Source organism: Anopheles merus, chromosome 2L (assembly GCF_017562075.2).
Source record: "Anopheles merus strain MAF chromosome 2L, AmerM5.1, whole genome shotgun sequence".
Classification (NCBI taxonomy): domain Eukaryota; kingdom Metazoa; phylum Arthropoda; class Insecta; order Diptera; family Culicidae; genus Anopheles; species Anopheles merus.
In genome coordinates, this window is record NC_054083.1 from 11597172 (window position 1) to 11617865 (window position 20694).

Here is a 20694-nt window from a genome sequence, read left to right on the forward strand (position 1 = left end):
AAATAAAAGAATCATATAAGCATTACAGTGAACCCTCTCTTAATTGACACCTCTTCAATTTGAAAAACCTCTCTTATTTGAACATTTTGCACAGTCCCTTGATTTCCAGTACATTTTTGTTCCTCTAATTTGGAAAACCTCTGAAATCTGTGTCCCTCTTATTTGTGTATGGTGTTGCCATGGTTATTGAATGATGTATGCTCAAATTGGAAATCGTATGCACAGTTTCCTATAGCAACAGTTAAGGCTGCATACTAAATGTTCTGTCTCTTTCTTGTTTGTATGGACCTTTCATTCACTTTCAACCTCTCTAATTTGAAAACCCCTCTTATTCGACAGTCCCATCGCCTCTCAAATAAGAGAGGGTTCACTGTAATTAATATGCATTGTACTCAATGTACTTATTTTTATACTTGAGGTGTGCGACAACGTGATTGGCTTGATGTTTATGAAGCGCAATCCGACGAAGGAACGAAACGAAAAGAACGAAAAGGAAACATTATAAATTAAATTTTCAAACAGTTTAACATATCCTTTATCCTTATAATATGTGTATCTAAGATTTTTAGAATTATTTTAGTTTGAAAGTTGATTTGTTAGGAATGATACCTACATCATATCGGATTATTTTAAAACGCAGTCAAAATACATCTGTTTTGCTGAAAACCAAAAGAAAACTTCTAATTATGCAACTCTCAGAAAAAATGCTAGTAATGTTAGCCTCAGTGAAAGCCTAGCTGAATAACAATTCAAAATTCAGAACGGAAAATCGATAAAAGGTAAGAAACCAATGAGTCATCCAAGCGGTGGAAAAAAGAGAGTGTCGGTCGATGCTACTGTGTTTGCCACTTTGTAAGCTGAATCGAACCGTAGAAGGAAATAAAATCAATTTTCCACCCACACATTCACTCTGCCGTCTTTTGGATCATTCCCACCCAGGACTGGCACTGCTGTTTGTAAGTGTGGGACTAATTGGTTTGTTTTAGAGCACTCCCGTTGAAATGAGCTCCCGGCAACGGTTTGTAATAACAATAAATTACACAATTTATACAAGCATGCCGTTTGCCAGCTTCCGCCCTAGGTAAACTCCTGGCAAGGGACAACCTCCAGACCGACCGACGGACGGATCGGTCGTCAAAGTGCATTAGCGTTTCATTAGCGATTCATTTCGCCTATCTTGATTGAGTATTCTCGATAAATGTCGCCGGCAATCCTTTCACTCCCGGGCGGGTGCCAATGAGATGGGATTGCTCACCAATCACGAACCGATGCAGTGTCGTGCGTCTTCTTCCGGCCTTCTCTTTGCCTTCTGGGAACGGTTGAGCCGCCATGGAACGGATGGATGATTGCGCGAAGTAGGTTAACTCGTTATCGAGATTTCCGATCGATTTGTTCGCTCAAACTGATTAGAGGCCTTAAATTTGTTATCGACCGGCAATGGCTGGCTGGCAAAGAAAAGGTGCTAATTGAGAGGTTTTCGCTAGGTAAGCGCTTTCGGCGGGATATAAGTTTCGCCAGCAGCACGTTACGACGGCCCACGGTCGCTATAAGTGGTCGGTTTGTCGAAATCGAAAATGAAGCTGTTTGATACCAATCGCTGGGTGTGGCTTATTGATGGTTTTGTTAATGGAGTACCTCAATCGATACTTACTGGTTAGCTGAGTATTTTGGATGGATTTTTCAATAGAGGAATCGGTGCAAAGTAAAGTAAAGTGTATCATGTGATAGTGATTTTTGACTTTTTTTAAAGCATTATTTATTGTGTAAGTTAGGGTACATTGCATATTTATTAGCATATTGGCTTGAAATAACTGGTCATAAAATTTGAGTTAAGGAGCATTGCATATTTATTAAAATATTGGTTTGAAATCACTGGTCTTTACATTTGAACAGTATAATCCAGCTAGATGTTGTGTCTAACATGGTAATCGGATTTCAAATTCTTATCTCATTAGATTCGGTGTGTCAATCCAATGTATTAGTTTACTATAAGTTATTGAATCCTTGTCTGGTTGTAGCATTGCCGTAGAAACCATTGATTCAATCAATTCTTTATGACCAATAAAGGACGACTTTACGACCATATATTAAGCGCTTAAAATAGGACGAACAACCTGACCAACACAAGGATTAATCAAGCCATGAATACTTAAACGAAACTTGCAACCAAGACTACGGCTGGAAGATAGGGCTGTCAAATTTATAATTAATATCAGCTCAACGTTGATGAAGATCTTTTCCTGGACGCCATCCCTCCCGTACCAAGGATGGACTAGCAAACAAATATTGATATTCATAAGTAAATCTTTGTTTACCACTGGTTGGGCTCTTCGAAGGAATGAAGCTTCTTTATTATGTAACATCTAACAGCCACGTGTGTAAGACGTACGTTCCACGTCGAAGAATAGTTCAGAAGGAAAAGATGAAGATGATTAAGACATATCATCTTGCCAATGATTGGCATCAGCATCTTCAAAATAGCGTTGGGATGGCTTTGTAATGAAGCCTCATTCTCATATTGAAATAGGATTTCTGTTTCAGAGAGGGAATCAGGTCTATAGGTTATGCTCAATATTAAAGGATAGTTTGGCCTAGCAATGATGAACATTTTCCTCTTTCATATACCAAATGAATAAACTTTATGTGTGTTGAAAAGGTAAAAGATTTAAGAACCATTTTTTGTAAAATTACACTCATCAAATGTAGATAACATTTTAGATAAAATTGACAGCACTCCGCTAGTAATTTTTTTAACTAGAGTGGCATGATATAAAGAACGTGGTAAAAAACACGAAAATGTCACAATCCAGAAAATTTCATCCGCTGACAGTTATGTTATGTGGAATTTTCATTATGAGTTTTAGGCAGGATTAATTAACTCGTAGCTTGGCCTCCATCCGCTGCAAGTGATCGATATCAATAGCGCAGTCAGCTTATATTTATCAAATTCTTCATCACACCTTGCCACAGGAAAGGCATACCAGCAGGACTGTACATTGGCTGAAAGGATTCTAGCAACGAGAGTAAACCCACGGGGTACCAGCGCGTGCTTTTGGGAGAGTGTGCCGAGCCGTGGCTGTCCTCGGGGTGTAACCGGTTCATTCGTAGCTGCTGTCGTTACCAGGACACCCGGGTTGAGCCTTTAGTCGGTTGATGAGCTGCGACTTGCAGTAAAGACCGGCAGTGTGTGATTCAAGCAAGTCGAAGGGCATTGGATGAAGAAAATGAATTTGTCCTCTCTCTGCTACTCAGCTAGTTGTAGTTTCGAAGCTCAACACATCCACACATCATCATCATCATCGTCGTCGTTGTCGCTGGTTGCGCTGGTGTAGGAAAAAGCATGATTACGGTTTCGGTGAAGTCCTGCTGCGCAGCTACAATGCAGGTGAGGTGTTTCAATCCCTTAGAAACTAGAGTTTTGCGAGAGAGAGAGAGAGAGAGAGAGAGAGAGAGAGAGACAGAGAGAGGTAGAGAGAGAGAGAGAACCTCTACAAGAACTCAAACCCATACCCCTTGAGACCGGACGCAACCGGATCGTTGAGCCAGTGGCAAAATGATGATGGCGGTTGTTGTCGGTTCGCACTGAAAAGTCATTCCCGCCGTGTAAGTGAGGCATGAAAATTTAATTTCTACCAAGATCTTACGTCATCTATCGTAGCCCATGCCGGATCGGAAGCAGCCCCGACGGCCCGTTGAATACATTCATGCCAAACCCGTCACCGCGGTGCTCCATCACGGCCCGAACCTCCCTTTTGGACGTTAACCGAAGCGATTTCAATCGCAAAAGTGGTCCTTATTCGGCTGATCTTTTATCAACCGACAAGACAGCAATGTAAGCACGGTTAACTGGGCCAAACGACACCTTGCTGTGTGCTTCGGGAGAACCTGGCAGCACTAAAGGTAACGAAAAAACCCCAACACACAAACACGCACGTACAAACACATATATTCACAACTTTTGAGATAAATAGCGTACCCCGTGGCTTTTGAGTCCCGTTGTGATCGGAGAAACTAACAGAAGCAAAAATAAAACTATAGCGAATGGCAGACGAAGGAGCAAAACGAACATAATCAACTGGAGGCGGAACCGGTGGTTTCAAATGGCGGTGAAAGGTTGATGCGCGCTCGTCTCGTTTGTCGATGGTTTTCGTGCCGTACCATTTCGTGCCCGTGCACAACGTTTTTGGAAATTGATCCCCTTGACGAGGTGTGCAACCATAAACCAACCATGGTAGCACAACGAGAAAGCGAGCCGTGCAAATGAACGCGCCATGTCCAAGTAAGTGGTAGATTGGTGGGTTGAAAGAGGAGGCGAAAAACAGGCGACGGAGCAGCTCACCGGACGGAAAAAGAACAAACTGTGGGCAAAAAATATATTAAAAAAATCCAGGTGGCAGATCGATGCGGGAGACTAGGTGGAGGGCTGAGAGCTTCGTCGCTATGCATATTTTACGTCCCGGTTTTTAGATTATAGAAAAATTATCAGATCCTAGCAGGAAATACAAGGCGATAAGCGTATCACATTTCCCACGCCCGCACAGTCGCCGCTGGATCGGGCTATTTGTTACACGGTACCTTCAATATGTTATAGCACAGAGCTAAGGGAAGCTGACAAAGACAAGTTGACAACAAAGGAACCCCACTATGGGCCACATTGACCGGGATGTAAGGCTTTGCTTTGTAGAACACACATCATACTGGGTGGCAGTTTTTATCGGCGATACTACACGTATCATACAGAAGCTTTATCAACCCTGGGGAAAGAGGATAGTTATATGCCAAAGTGTTGCTTTAAGCTTTTATTAAATTTGATGCGAAAGGGATTTTACCGTGAATGTTTTTGATCAGCATTCGCCGAGAGAAGAGTTATAATACGTACATCCGTAAGAATACTCATTAATTTACTATTGAATGAATGCTGAGTTTTTGAATAAAATTCATTATTTTTTTAATGAGAATGGTTTAAACGATAACACAGTATAAAATAAATTTCGCTTCGTCCATATCCATTTTTAAGCTACAAACGCAAAGCCAGTTTAGGTGATTCATTTACTTAAAATTGATTCTATGCCATGCATATCTCAAGCATTTTTCTTAAAGATACACACGTAAAGTTGCTTGGGTATGTGATAGTTTCAGTTATGGGCATCGTTAGGTTGAATGTATTACTCTCATTGTGGATATCTATGTCAAAGGTACAAATAAATTGTTAAAAATCGATATCGTGCTCTTCGTCTCAAATAATTCGTTCCACCAAACAGACATAAGCTAAGGACGTGAGATATGATGCTTCTGAGCCTCGAGGGTAAGAGGGTTAGTTGGATTCGGTTTAAAGTGGTTCTAAAAAGGGGACCAAGCGATCATGTTAGTATAAGTGAACGAGCGAGAAAACAGTGAGTTATTTATCGCTACTACGTGCTATAAATTTGTGGTTGGGCACGCTTTGGCCAGATTTACTCTTGGACTCTCGATAAAACGAATCCATCGCCATGCGAAGGCCAGAAACAATTACGCGTACGAAGGAAAGCGAAGCCAATTTGAGAAGCGTTTTGAATTCATGCATGGTTTGAATCGAAGAAAAAAAAACAAATGCTCCGTAAAAAGCAATTAAGCATAATGCGATGATAACGGGTTTACGATTTGGTTTCAAATCAGTAGGGGATACGCGTGCAAAAATTGATTTCCACGTTTGAATAGCAAAGCTATCACTTACGGTCGTAAATCTTTGTGAGGAAAGGTTTCCAATCAAAGGGCAAGATTTATTAATTTGAAGTCTAAGTTCAATTACGCCGCAATGGTAGTTTTGATAATTCAAATTTGTATCGATCATTTTGATGAAGAGCTCGAGATATTTGCAATAGAATGTCATGTATTCTCAAACTTATACTGAAACATCGTTCCATAAACATCAACTTTCAGAGCAAATATAATTTTCAATCTTCCTTGGATTGTTATCGCAATGAATGGCGGCATTGACGGTGGTAGAGAACTACTAACGACATCTATGTTTCCTTAGTAACCACGCAAACGAGCGGGCTTTGCATTGATCATGGCCTGATGTTAGATCAACATTATTCACTTTACATAATGCAAGTAAGTATTATGTGACGAAAGTCACAATTTCCCTTGCGAAGAAACTCCAGCCGGACGACGAGGGTTCGTTGTCCTTGTCTGATGTCCTTTTTTGCTGCTAGTCTTCCTCATTGGTCGACTCAGTTTCCGACTGACAGACTCGGCATGCTGGCTTGACTGGCATTCGTTTTCATCATCGTCACTGTCATTGTCATCGTCATCGCCCGGTGGAGTCATTATGCTCCCCAACTGGGGCGAGATAATATAAATGTAGGAATATAAATTTTCTCCAGCACTCTGTTCATCGTTTATTCCTGTGTTGTTGTTGTTGTTTTTTTCGCTTTTCCCAGCGTACTCTATTCATTCTTTGGCTCTTTCTTTTCTTATCGTGATTTATTTCATCCGCCGAGTGCTCCCCGATCCCCCTCATCTTGCGCAGCGATTCTTTCCAAAGCACTCGGTAGTGCTGATGGAGGCGGTTGTTTAGTCCCAAGCACAGCAATCCGATCGCTATTCGCGGCAGGCTGAAAGCGGACAGCTAGTTTCCTATCATGCTGAATCGAAAAACCATTCCTCTGTTGAACGCCGGAAATGCTGTCTTCGTCATGAGTCAGGATTCCGGTGCAAGTTTTCCTTATGGCCAGCTTGAAGCTGCTGGTGGAAGATAGTTATGATGTTTTCGTTTGAGTGAATTGTTCATCTGAAAGGCAGCATGTATAACGTGTCCGTGAAATATGATTATATAATCTGGGTTGGTAGTACATTACGTGTTGATATCAAACGTCAAACGTTAATCCGCTAAAGTATTATAACATTTGTTATTTTGTAATTCTGATACTATTGTGTTTATTCATTTAAATACTAGTATCATAATTACATTAAATCGTATGTTGTATTTTGAGGATTCTACTGAATAAAAAGATTAATAACTACTATTTTGAATCATATTCGTACCATATTGCTTGAAATGACGGACCTATATGTTTATGTAATTAAAAACAATATACTTCAGCTGCCGGTCTCAGCCGGTGTCGTAGTACAGTCGTCAACTCGTACGACTTAACAACATGCCCGTCATGGGTTCAAGCCCCAAATCGACCGTGCCGCCATACGTAGGACTGACTATCCTGCTATGGGGGGATCAATAAGTCACTGAAAGCCAAACCCACAAGTAGTGTGGTACAGGCAGGCCTTGACCGGCAACGGTTGTTGAGCCAAAAGAAGAAGAAGAAGATACTTCAGATGTCCGGAATCAAAAATAAAAATCTTGCTTTGAATTATTGGCCGAATTTAATAAGTGTTAAATGAAATTCTGAGCACAATAGGTTAGAGCACTGTTGTTATCACATTGATAACTTTTTCTAGAATCAATTTGGATGTAATTCAATCCATCTGAACCAGATTAATAGAAGCTGAAATTACACTATGGTTGGTTAGAAGCAAAACTGCTAAGAATGTCTCCGGTGATGAATTGACCGACCAAGAGAAAATATTTATTTACCGTTGCGTAAGAGTATTCGTGGCTAGATGTCAGACACATTTTAATCGATTTTAGTACATCATGGTAGTCAAGTAAAATTAAAAAGGAGCATGAACCGCGAATGGTTATGAAGAAATTCATTAAAAATCTAGTGAATGTCGGGAGGTTGAAGCTGTCCGTAATTTGAATTATAAAGGTATAGAGTTTCATCCTTCAGCCCAATAAAAAAATGAAGTTATAGCTTTTTTCTAGCTTATGTAGGTTTTAAGATACAACACGGTGTATGATAACAATGTTACAAAGAGATTACCTATCAATTTTCATCGTCGTGTCTAAGCTTGCAAGTGAAAACTATAGGAAGGAAGACATGAGTTTTGGATTGCTATCAATTTACAATTGATAACCATATCGATATCTTTAAACAAAATCCTCCAATAATTAACCCCTTTTTAAATGATATATGTGTCAGAAAGATGGAATATTTCCTTACATAAAATCAAATGATATAACACAAAAAGCTCAACAAGAGCTTTGTCTTTTGCGGTTATTTAAACGCCTGTAGCAAGTACTGGTAGAATATTATCATAAAAATTATAAACGAAACCAAGTGTAAAGGGCTCCATTTCGTTTTGCTGTTTAGCCGTTTACTACTTACTAACCAGCTCATGGGTTCTGTCAAAAAAGCTTTCCAAAACTCTAGAGTTCCTTATCAAATCGAATGAAACTGCCTGCTGCAGTAACTGAAGATAGAAACCGTCTACGTCAGTACGATAAAAGCTAGAAACAGCTGGGCAGGACAGCAAAATGCAAAGCCTATGGCTGTGAGGCAACCACAAAAACTAAAAAGAATAAAAAAGTGAAACTCAACGCAGCCAGAAGAGAGAAAAAATTGGATGGAAATAAAAACACAAACCTTGACGCATATTTTATTTTTGCTTGCGTAAACTTTATCCCAACTCAGTTGGGACCGCAGCTAATTTGAATGTAAATTTTGTGTCTGTTGTCTGATTTTGAAATTTCAGTATTGAAGTTATATTATGAGTAGGTACCCGTTTTACGATCCTTGCTGTGGGCTCTGTTTGATTTGATCTCTGGAGAGATTCGTGGGCCGATCCTTAACATCCGTTAGCGTATCGTGTCTTTGATGTGTTGTAGTTTAGAGAAAGACAAGTACAATGAGATGTAGATTGATGTGTAATGGACTAGTCAGTGTAGGTGTAGCCAAATGATGAAGTAGCATACAAGCTCAAACTATGTTAATGAATTATGATTTATATAATTAACAATATTGATTTCATATTAATCATACACATCATCTTTTTCATTCTTAAATTATGGTAGTTTCAGCAAAACATCAAATAGTTTGTCTCCTTTATCGTTAATAGTAGTTTGATGTTAATAAGTTTCAACAAAAGCATATACATCGTTAACATATGTTAAAAGCTTTAATCAAAATGTGTGTAAAGAATACCTCAAGCTTTGAAAATTATGAACTAATCATCGAAGGTATAAAATAATCTACTAAAACTGAGCTTATTATAGCTTTCGATTTGTTATGATTGATGCACAAAAATAGAAAAAAAACATCGTTGTTTGTTTACAGATTTTAAACGAAGGCTATTTTATTACATTTTTATTCTAACTTTAAATATAATTGTTTGACATGTTCGATGCATTATCAAAAGAGTAGCTTTTCTGAAATGGTGTCATTGATATTGATATTCATTGCCACTATCGCTATCTCAAAGCAAGAATACCGCTACATTTTATTGACTTGGAAATTAGAGTGATTGATTTCTGAGCTTCGGATACACTGCAACAGTACGTGAACCCTTTCCGTAAGTCATGAAATTCTTTCTGATTCCAGCCATATTGTGAGCATATATCTTCGCATAAAGTTTCTCCGCTGGTGGCAAATGGATTGTTTAGTGTGATGAGGACAATACCCTTATTGCTGGGCCGATGAACTACTACCTTCCATAGCCATTTTGGAACTGGTACAAAACCGTCATCGCCCAAACTCAACGAAACCAGATTACCTTTCTTATTCGGCAGCTGGAGGACGTCGTACACACCGCTGTATACGTCTACGGTATCATTCAACTGTGTAGCCACTTTACGAACTGCATTCTCTACACGCAACCAGTTGCCACCGTTTACAACCTGTACCAAACCCAAATAAGAAGAGTATAAAACAGTAGCACTCTTAGCAAATGAAATGGAGGCAGTAGAACATGTTGTCAAACATGTCGATTAAAGCCAAGGTCAAGCGAGCGACGACAGTTTCGTTTATTCGCTGAGTTCAACAAGACATCCACCTACCTGCCATTCCGGAACAGCATTTATAAAGAAGTAAGTAGCTCCAGCCCAACTATCAAGCACTGCGTCACCATCTGGCGTCAGATGACCCTTGGCCAGATACGAGGTTGAATTAATAAACTTGCTGGCATGCTCCGCCGAGCCAAGAATTGTGGAAAAGTGCTCCAGCTGATGTCTTTGAGTGTAAACGGAAGCTAAGCGCACGGTCGATTTTAATCCTCCCAGTTTGAACGATGGTCGGTTGTTGTTGATTTGAGCTTCTGAGTTAAGAAAATGAATCACAATGAAATGAGCTCCCTGTTATAATGCTTCTATTAACACTCACGGCTAATAATTTTCCCCAGAATTTGATGTTGACTGTAGATAGCGGACGATTTCGTTAAATCGTAGCACACTTGAAAGTAGTTGATGAAATCTATGCCTTCCACTTCGAAGCCTATGTTGTACAGTCGACCTGCTTTATTGCCACAGGACACATTTGAAGGTTTTATTGCTCCCGAAACGGCTGAGCTGCAACTGATTTCATTAAAAGCGATTCGATTTAAATTGTCGTTTAGAGTTAAGTCTTGTCCTTCGAAGCATGAAAAAGTTGTTATTCCGTTGTGAGCTGTTACGATATACCCATTGAAAAGAAATAAAAATATTATTATTGACTTTGATGATATGTTTTTACTAGCAAAACCGGAACTATTAGAAAACTTACTGTTATTGACGACGTTTTTAGCTGGTGAACATGCAAATATAATTGAATCCGCCTGACGCCATTCGAAAAACGGTCCCGTAGGCTGCAAAAGGTCATACTGCTGGTTGTTGCCGGATTGCTTTATAAACAGCGGCGGATGGGGTTGAGTGAGATTCCCGTTCAAGTACACGCGACATCCTGCAAATTGCCAACCAAATCACTATCATCGTACAGCACACTGCACACAACGCGCAAATCGTTACGGGAATGCCCAATTAGTCGGCGAATGTCAATTCCTGATGTTGACAACTGTATGTTCTCCGGGCGCATGTAAGCACGCTTGTTAACAAAGCCCTACCCAGGGACTAGAACTCCCGGTGTTTGAATTGATTAATAATTTTACCCTACTGAATAATCCAGCTTGTGGCTAGATTAAAATAAATTAGACCAAACCTTAGGCCGTGGTACTGAATGCGTGCTGCTAACGAACAGTCACCTTACGGTTCCGCGACCACAGTCGTAGCAGCATTACGTGTGTTCCCTATTTTCTTACTCACTGGCGGTAGCACCGTGCAAAAGCGCAGATAACGTTATCACAACGATGGGTAAGAACATCTCACTCGTGACCGCGCTGTGTGGGGTGTTCTAGCGTTCTGGGCAAGTCCCAACAAGTGACTGTTTACACGCCGATTGCTAGCAATCCAGGCAAGCAGGCAGTTACGCAGCCAAGCATTGCTTTGTTGTCTTGGTCTATGCGCCTGTATGTGTGTCTGTGTTTGCTTGCATATATAAAACACAACACCACTGAAATGCTGTCAGCCGCTAGAAGTTGCACGATGAAATCACACCCGTTTACCATCTATGTAGCAGCCGTCTGGTGGTGCTTGTGTCACATTTTAGCGTCAACAAAGCCATCTACTGGTCGGAGCGCAAGTGTCTCAGCAAATAATCATCACTTTAATTGCTCGGGAATGTTTTTTGTTGTGCTCGCACCTTTACTGCTACATGTTGGGCTGTTTAACGCAGATGTTGCTACTGCATATACGATCTTCAAACGATACTGGGCGCTACTTAACGTACAAAGAGTGCGCCATTAACGGGGAAAAAAGGTAGAACGAGTGCAGTTGCTGCACTCGGAATAGGTTGCCAGGGACGTGGTCTATTGTAAAAGGTTTATTTTAAACGCGATTCGGTAAAAAAGTATGTAACAAAAATAACTGCTGAAAAAATAACAACAACTTTATACTTGCAATTTCCCCTTTTTTGTGTAGCTCATACTAAAAAATAACATTGTTGCTTTTGTAAAAAATAAATAAATGTAATTGTGGTGATATATCGTGAAACTTCATAGCTAATTGCAGCGGTTCTGGTATCGACACGGTTATTCATTAAACCATCCGCTGATGAATACCATTTGTTTAGCAAATACAGTTTTGTTAGAATTTTGCCCAAAAGGGTAACTTACTCTCCCATGTGTAACAAATAGTAACGTTAAATTTTTTGTGGACCACATCATCCAAATGTTATTTACACAACAGTTTTTTTGTCATTATAAAACGAAAACAATGTGACAAAGCCGTCCCACATGAATAATAAAAAAAACTAAACTGAACGTTGAAAAAGCGAACTAGGTTTCTAACAGGATGGTACATTTTTTGTTTTATAAATAAATTGAAATAAAACAATAAAAACTCCCAACATGTTAAAGTATAAAAAAATAACCTAGTTTTGTTTTCAATTCTATTATAACAACCGTATGTATCCGTATGTTGCTGCTTATAGGCTTGACTATGAGTTACTTGGTGAAATTATCCTTATAGCAGGATAGACAGTCTTGAATATCAGGAACTTGGTCAATAAAAGTCTCTAGAATCTGTCATGTACAATGAAAAAATCATTTACTTTTACAATTTAATGCTTCAACGCCAACGTTTGATTGTAGTTGTCCCACATATTCGCTAATGTTGTGAAAATGTAATGGGTGATTTAAATATCTACGAAATTTTTAGCGAACATTTTAAAATTCAATTAGTTGTAATCAAAGGATTATATTAATTCATAAAACATTTCACAACATTTTCAGGCTCTTAATAGTACCTTAAATGACACCAGTAGGCCTAAAATCCGGAAGGATTTTGTGTTGTGGCACCACAACACATCTTTTTTGATCAATTTAGAAAATCGGTCGATTGCTTCATTTAGAACCGAGATTTAAAAAAAATGAATAATAACATTATTTCTTGAGTAAGCTATAAAAAAATGAACATGGAAGTTAAGGTTGTAGGGGTAAAAGTAATTAAAAAAATAATACTCTGAACTATAAACTACCTATTTGACAAATTTGATTCGTATCAACCTTGTAGGTATTGCATGATGCATACAAAACAGACGGAAATACAAACATGCATTTTTTATTCATAAGAAGATAGTGTTTATGTATAGTATTTGAATGTATTTGACCCACAATTTAATATTTTGAAAAAATCCATAAACTTAATCAATTTGATGATTATTTGGGGTTAAGCCATCATTGAAAGGGTATGTTTATTTTTTATTTAAAAAAATAAAGAAAATCTGCAGGATGGAAAAAAGTAAACAATTGTGTTAAATGATTCTTTAGCCATTTTTTATCTGGCTCCAGCTTACATTTGACGGATCTAAGTAATTTAATTTTATGTTTATTATTTAATCAATCTAATTGATTATCTGAAAAACTTAAATTAGTACAACTATTTGCTGAACCGAATTAGTCAAAGATAACCATTAGTTTTTAGCTATGCCATATAGCTTACTAAAAATGATAAAAAAAATCAGTGAAACTATTCTCATCTCAAATGTCAAATCAGCCTTTTGATTAAGATTTGATGCCAACCTACTTGCATTCTTCTTCTTTGGCACAATAATCGTTGAGCCGCGAGACCTGCCTGCACCACAAAAAGGGGTTTGGCTTTCCATAGCAGTATAGTCAGTCGTACGTATATGATCACGGTTCATTCGAGGCTTGAACCCATGTTGGGCATGTTGTCGTACGAGTTGACGACTGTATCACGAGACCGGCCATAATTACACCTACTTGCCAGTTCTATCTTTATGTGATATTTTGGTGTTGGTAAGAACATATAAGTTCACTGTAAATGTTATACACGTTCATGAACAATCCTGCTGAACATTAAAAATACACCATTCCAAATTCGCCATGTTTTTTGTTTTGTTTTTACGATAAATGTAGCTAGTATAGCATTCTACTGCTTCGGTTTATTGGTATTGAATTGAATGGCGGAACCATAGTCCGCCAGCTCTCGGTGAGGCTATTGCAAAATGGTTCGATTCAGTGGTCGAATCTTTTACACTCTTACTCTGTTTACACAGCGTACTATACAGCAATAGTGCTCGGATGGGAGGAAACGAATTCTGCCGTTTCCGCAAACGGTTCAGTATCATTCTATCTCTCAACCCATGGGTTTTAGTATGAAACAGTTGATCGACCTCCTTGCGAGCTGGTAGTTTCTCGGCGATACCCACACAATCAAACAGCAAGATTGATTTCACATTTTCCACCACGGCGTATTAAAGCGTGTGCCTATGTATTGGTAAGTGAACAGGTTGTGCCAGCTGCTCGGTATGGACGAATTTCCCAGGCGTGGTAGCGTGGTGTAGTGGTCGTCGTATCAAGCCCGTTCGTCTCGTTGGTAAAATGAAAACCCGACCCCAAGTAGCAAGAGCAAACCAGTTCGGACAGAACTGACCAGCGGCTGGGCTTTGGCACGGTCGTTCACATTCCCTCGCCGCACAAGTACGCTCCGGTGCACCGCGATGTACGTATGAAAGCATGAAGTAATATTTGAAATTGATATTAGCAGTAGGCGGCGGCAGAACTGGGGCCACCGAAATGTGCGGCATATAACTTTTTAATACTTCGTGTTCCTTTGCGACTGGCATCTTGCGTTTCCGCGGTTTGCCATTGCCTTCATGCGCCCCCAGGCTGACTTCCAAATATTGGTCCATATTTTGAAATACTGCCGTGTTTTATAGGCTCGTAAAATTATTTTAGAATTTTCACTTGCCGCACACGGTACAAAAAGTTCGCTGCTATTTCGTCCCTCCCTCTGCACCTTTCGTGAATGACAACGAAGGGAAAGATTGGAACGAGACCACCAACCCCGAGCATCGTAGGGGGATGGGATATCGTTTTCGGAATTTTGGTACTTTGTTGACATAAAGCATACGAAAATGGGAAGAATGAAAATAAAGATCTTTGCTGGGTGTCTGACCAGAGGCAGTCAGCGGGCGGGGGTCACGGAACCGCGCAAGGTTTCGGCACAACCAAGGGCATATTACGTCGGAAAAGCAGGAAGTTTTCCGTTTGATGGCAGATGGTAATATGGGAGGTTTTGGGCGAAACAACAAGCGCTTTGAGTCTGGAAGACATCTCGCCGATACGCTGCTGTAACGTGTAACATGAGCACGTCGAATGAGTTTCCATCCGTGGACGTACATTTTTGCAGAGGTGAAGGAACGCATCGTCTTGCGTCGTCTCAAAGCCACGAAGATTGTAATATTTTGCTTATTATTGAAATGTTGGCAGAGTTTGATGTTGCTCGCAAGAATAGTTTATGCACTGTAAAATGTGAATCTCCATGATGATAAAAAGTTTTTACGTGCAATATTGGTACAAACGCTGTTACAAAGGTTCTGTTTAGAGCATCGTTAAAAGAGAAAATTAATACATTTATTGATATAAGTCAGTTATTGAATCAAGTATCAAATATATAGTAATGAGACTTTTGGAGTAGTATATAGTAATGAGAATTTTTTATTGCGATTCATGAAGTTGAAACTCCCATACGAAAAACAGAGTTCTTTTACTATAGCTAACCTAATCCTATCATTTTCGAATTGCATTGCAGAATAGATATTTAATGAAATGAAAATAATTCTTTTGTCATGATGCGTTTCATAAATACTTTAATTAAAATAGTTTCTATATGTAAGATTCCTTCGCATAAAAAACTGCACCCAACTGCATTCTCATCCCACGGCAACAAATCCTATCCAACGTTCATCCGGGAATCGGTGATTTTTTTATATCAATTTTAGGAATATTAATTGTCATTTAATGCAATATTTTCACTCATAATGAATGTTTTTATTTGAAATACGATGGGGCTTTATTCGAAACAAATATTGTTTTTTAATCCCGAGGGCGGTCCCGTGGTACAGTCGTCAACTCGAACGGTTCAATAACATGCCCGCCATGGGTTCAAGCCTAGAATGGACCGTCCACTCCTAACAAGGATCGACTATCCGGCTACGTGGTAATGAATTAAGTCTCGAAAGCCTGTATTGTATAGGCCGGCATGTCCGCGTACGACGTTACGCCAAATAGAAGAAGATTGTTTTTTCATACGAATGTGTAATGTACATTCTTCTTGAATGCTTCGTCTGATTTATGTTGTATTTGTCTATATAATTTATATGTCTATATATGTATTTTTTCTAAGCACCTATTTAACAATACATGGACAAAAAAAGAACAATCATGTAGATCCTAAACGGCACCGTAAAAAATCCTAAATATTTTTACCTCTCTGTTGTATCCTTCATTCAAACTATCTTCCGTTCACCGTGTCCAAATCACCATCTCACCTATAGATTTGTCTTCTCCACAGAATAGCAGCGTTCTGCGACCTTCCAGCACATGCGTGTGTGTAGCTTGATGATGCAGCGTGGAGCACATAAATTTTACATTCTTTTGTTTCGCATTTAGGAAGATCCACCGATAAGACCATTTACATCACCAGTATGCTTAAGCTTGCTTTATGTTCGTTTGGAGCGAGGATTTTTCCTTCCCGCTGGGCCCGCGTGAGCGCCCCCACACACGGGCAGGCTTTTTGGTCGTCAAGAAGCTTAAACGGTATGTGGTAGGGTGGTTTTACGGCCTGTCTGCCAGGAAGCTTGCGGGCACCATGTACTCCGCAAAACGGGTGTCTGTTAGAATGGCGAGAAATTGGCAAAGACTTTCATCAGCCCCATGTCACGACGCGTTGAGCCGTTAAGTCGACCCACCGTACTCGAGTGTAGGAAATTCGTGGTAATCGAAACTTCTTCGCGTGGCCTCTTCGGAGGAAGGGCAGCCAACGTGCCGCATGTAAAGAAAAGCCGTCAAACTACCTTCCAGTTTACCTCCGCTCCTGTGCAGTTTGTGGTGGAAGCGAACAAAGCGAAGGTAGCCATGTGGGGCACACACACACACATACGCACAAACATACAAACTTACACACGACACAGAAGAAAAGCCAAAGTAAATATCTGATTGGTATTCATAAAATGTTTATGCATGATAAAAGTATTTGCGGAGTAAATAATCTTCCCACGAGAATGGGGCCATACATGTGGGGTGCGCACGGTTTGCGTCGATGCTTGCCACGTCCCTTCCGGAACGTGTCTCCGGTGAGGTAAGTTTTCCATCGCACGTTTGAGCGGGAATGGTTTGGAGCTGCGAAAGAATGAATCCTCCATTGATGCTGCCATTTCACGATGCAACCCAGCGAACACGATCCGAGCCGATATCGTGGCGCACATACTTTACGAACTTCGATATAGATTGTCAATTCCGGACCTCGCTTGACGTAAAGTTGAGAGCAGCAGATTGAATGTGTGACATCAACGTCGATCTGCCTACTCCCTGTTTGACTTCCTTCCAGCTAGTCGTGCCGGGAACGGGGGGGTCGAGTAGGGTGGAGTTGTCAAGTGCTTATATTAGGCATCATAGGCCATTCTGCAGCGACACGAGCGCACAGGGGAAAGCGGCGAGAACGAAAGGCAAAGTCGTCAAGAGTAGGGCACCTATTTCTGGTGTAATAAAATCATCATCATCGTCACCAGAACGCAGGCCTTCCTTGTCTCCATCTCGTACACCCATCAAGCTGGAACGATGAGATGCGCCGTGACCTGATTTGAATGAAATGCAATATTTTCGTTTTATTCAATAAACTTTCCGGAAAGGGGATTTTCACTCAACTTGATGGTCGCGTAACGAGTACGAAAATGTGTTGCGAAATGAATCGTTCCCCTGCTCCAGTGAGCATTTCAGTGGCAAGCGCTGCCATGAGGATGTGGATTTCTCGTGCAGTGTCCCTCTTTCAATACACATCTTTCACACTTATATGCATTTAGCCGCGTGTTGGACGATGAAAAAAACCCAGTGGACATTATCGTTCAACGTCAGTCAATCATCGTAAAGGGCAGACCGTGGTTGAATTTGAGCCAACGTAAACAGTTTCGAGGCATTGAGTAAAGTAGTTTTGAGCCAAACGAAATTATATCGAGATCCAAAAACTCTATGGCAAGTGTATATCAAATTATTTTGCAAAAAAAAGATACGGATACATAAGAGGAAACGTTATGGAGTATTTTTCCGTTCGACTGAAATTAATAGAAATGTTGAATGAATAGTAGTATTTTTCGAATAGAATTGTTATTTTTTGTTATATTATTCAAACACATCGTTTAAGTTTAGTTTCAAGCTTAAAAAGATTTCAAATCGATGATTTAAAATATGTTACAAGATTAAGGCGGTTATCTATGCTGATGGTGACAATTTTGAATGATTTTTGTAAATTACATGATTCTTTTTTTTCAGATTTTTTTTCAAATGAATGAAATTAAATTATTTTTGTATTTTGAATTTTGTGTTACGCAACAAAAACTCCTGCTTGGCGCACCAAAATCTTTGACAAAATTCAATCTTTTCTAGGGGAAATAGGTGTAGTTTCGACACCTTAAGGGTTTCCCAAGATTGCAATACTTTTGCCAATGTAGACTTACTAGTAGACATTGAAAAAGCTTGTATGATTCATTATGTACCATCTAACGAGAAACTAGGTTCCTAGATTGGTTTTGATAACATTTGGATAAATTTAAAAAAGTGTGATTTTTGTTGCATCACGACTGCAGTGCGGTTAAGATCGATACCATGATGGGGTAAAATCGACACCTTGTGGGGTGATTACGACACATTGGTTATAACTTTTAAAATAACAAACTCTAATGGCCGGTTGTTTTTAATTGAAGTTCAACAAAGTATTTCATACCAATTATAAGAAAACTTACCAGAAAACATCATCAAAATATGCGACAGAAATGAAGTTCCAAGCAAGAACAACAATTTCACTACAAATAGCATCGGACCAGACTCCATATAGTACAAGCTGCGGCGATAGCATCTGGTTTACTGCATTAAAGGTTAAGATTCCTTTAAAAAAGAACCTGGCAGCCAGTATCTTCGAGTAATCTTCTTATTATTTTTTTTTCATAAAATCCAAGGATGTTCAATATTACATTTCTCTGCCAACTCGAAAGCCAAAAGTCGAACATTGGTCAATGTGATTCCATACCAGCGACTATTTTTTTCTTCAGTTAAGCCTAAACCTTGCAGGTAAGCCTAAAATATGGTCAATGCCATAACAATACTAATTTTAATAAGCCTAAACCATATATTCGGCCGTATCGGGGAGCTCGTTCGTTCCCGGGAACGTTCGCCGCGACGTTCATTTTCACTCATTTCATAGCCCTCTGTGATCAAAAATTAGAAAACCGTCTAGGTTTTTTTTTTGCCCAATCTAGTGGAACAACCCTGTCCACTCATGAGCAACGAACGTTCTTCGACGATACGGCCGATCAAGTACATGTTTTGAGTCCGAGTTTGGCAAACGTTCTATGAGAGAATCAGCCTTACCGGCGAATTCGTTCGACGAGAAACATTCGTCGCTCATGAGTGGACAGGGTTGTACCACTAGCAAGGTCCTTGAAAGAGAACAGGTCGAAGCGCTTAGAGTAAATTGACAGAAAGCCATGGGAAAATTGTGACAGTTAAAGTGAACATTGTTTATGTTTAGCGATGGACGTTGCTATGGAGTGAATGAGAGTTTTGTTCAGCATTTTACATTCAATTCCTGTTAGAATATTTGAAGAATTAGAATCCAATCAGAATATTACATGACTGATACAATCCAAGGATTTCTTTTATCATTCGTAGCCGGGTTATAAGTAAATGACGGTATGCATATTGTACCAGTGTGTGTCGATTGGATGTTTCATTTTACTCTCAGTGTTCAATTGAAAGTAAAAAGGACTTCTTTAACCCAGTTGAACATGTTAAACATTTCGTTTTTCCAGCAGGACCGTTGCAAACGGTAGTGGTTTGTGGTCACGGAATGGCAAACAATGAAAAAGGTTATCAATGTTTCTGAATACAGAGTAGACTGCAATTACTTCTCCTTTATTGTCCAGAAGTGATTGACCGCAAGAAATTTAACCAATATAACCTTCCTAATAGTAAATTCGTCCACTTTTGCGCGTTAACTATTAGCCGTTTGTTTGTAAACACTTTTCCATGAAACTGTCAAAAGCGAGCTGAAAATGGCAACCTAGCAACGGGCTTTGCATCGACCTGTTATCCTTAATAGATCTTAACCACTAGGTTGGCCAGTACAAAATCTATACGGTTTTCTAATTTTTGATCTAGAGGGCTATGAAATGAGTAAAAAAGAGCGTCGCGGCAAACGTTCCCAGGAACGAACGAGTTCGCCGGTACGGCTGAATGATAGCTAAATTCCATAATTATAACCTTCTTGGATTAATGACATCGTCAGTTTTAAAGCTTCTAAGGTATTTTTAATTGCATGTTTGCTCAGCTTGATCATTACGTTTGTCGTACATAGTTAAGGGATATCTGTATAAAATATAGACACTTTCAAATTACGATATAAAAAAAGTTAACATGCTACAAATAAGCATTACACTACTACCAAGTGGTGTGTCGATTTTACCCCCATTGGTAACACAAGTTTTAGTGACATTTTACACTATATGGTTTGATATAAAAATTATGCACTTTGATACAGAACTAATTAATAGTGTTTGTAAAACAATACTATTAACACGAAAACTATATTTTTATTGAATTAACGCCACAATTCCTTAAGTCCCAAAAGTAAAATTTTACATCGGCTGTCAATCAGAACCACCATGAGTTTATTTTGTTGTTTTTCGACAATTGACAGGTTTCTTATCAGTGGAATGTGACTCAAATATTCGAAACAGTTGATATAAATTTTTTTTACCAATTTTTTTTCTTCAA

At 39.4% G+C, this 20694-nt stretch overlaps 2 protein-coding genes across 12 annotated transcripts in view; one reads left to right on the forward strand and one right to left on the reverse strand.

The window, feature by feature from the left end:
- The window catches only part of LOC121593624 (CUGBP Elav-like family member 4), a 330070-nt gene that overhangs the window by 12743 nt on the left and 296633 nt on the right, over positions 1-20694 (forward strand). The window lies entirely within an intron of this gene.
- On the reverse strand, positions 6350-11239 carry LOC121593625. 4 transcript variants are annotated; one of them, XM_041916181.1, is made up of 6 exons: positions 10817-11000; positions 10575-10751; positions 10197-10478; positions 9875-10131; positions 9592-9715; positions 6350-6723 (listed from the first exon to the last, which is right to left on the reverse strand). In XM_041916181.1, the coding sequence occupies exons 1-6, from the start codon at positions 10881-10883 to the stop codon at positions 6707-6709; spliced, it is 924 nt and encodes a 307-aa protein (XP_041772115.1). In that variant the 5' UTR covers positions 10884-11000; the 3' UTR covers positions 6350-6706. The 4 variants fall into 4 exon arrangements, with proteins under 4 accessions (XP_041772115.1, XP_041772113.1, XP_041772111.1 ...); XM_041916179.1 differs by having other exon boundaries at positions 6350-6726; XM_041916177.1 differs by lacking the exon at positions 6350-6723 and having other exon boundaries at positions 9119-9715.

Coding starts and splice junctions, on each gene's coding strand:
- LOC121593625 (XM_041916177.1), bottom strand. CDS start 10,883: ATGCGCCCGGAGAACATACAGTTGTCAACATCAGGAATTGACATTCGC. Junction 10,479..10,574: donor TAAAAACGTCGTCAATAACA/GTAAGTTTTCTA, acceptor ATATCGTAACAG/CTCACAACGGAATAACAACT. Junction 10,132..10,196: donor TCTGGGGAAAATTATTAGCC/GTGAGTGTTAAT, acceptor TTCTTAACTCAG/AAGCTCAAATCAACAACAAC.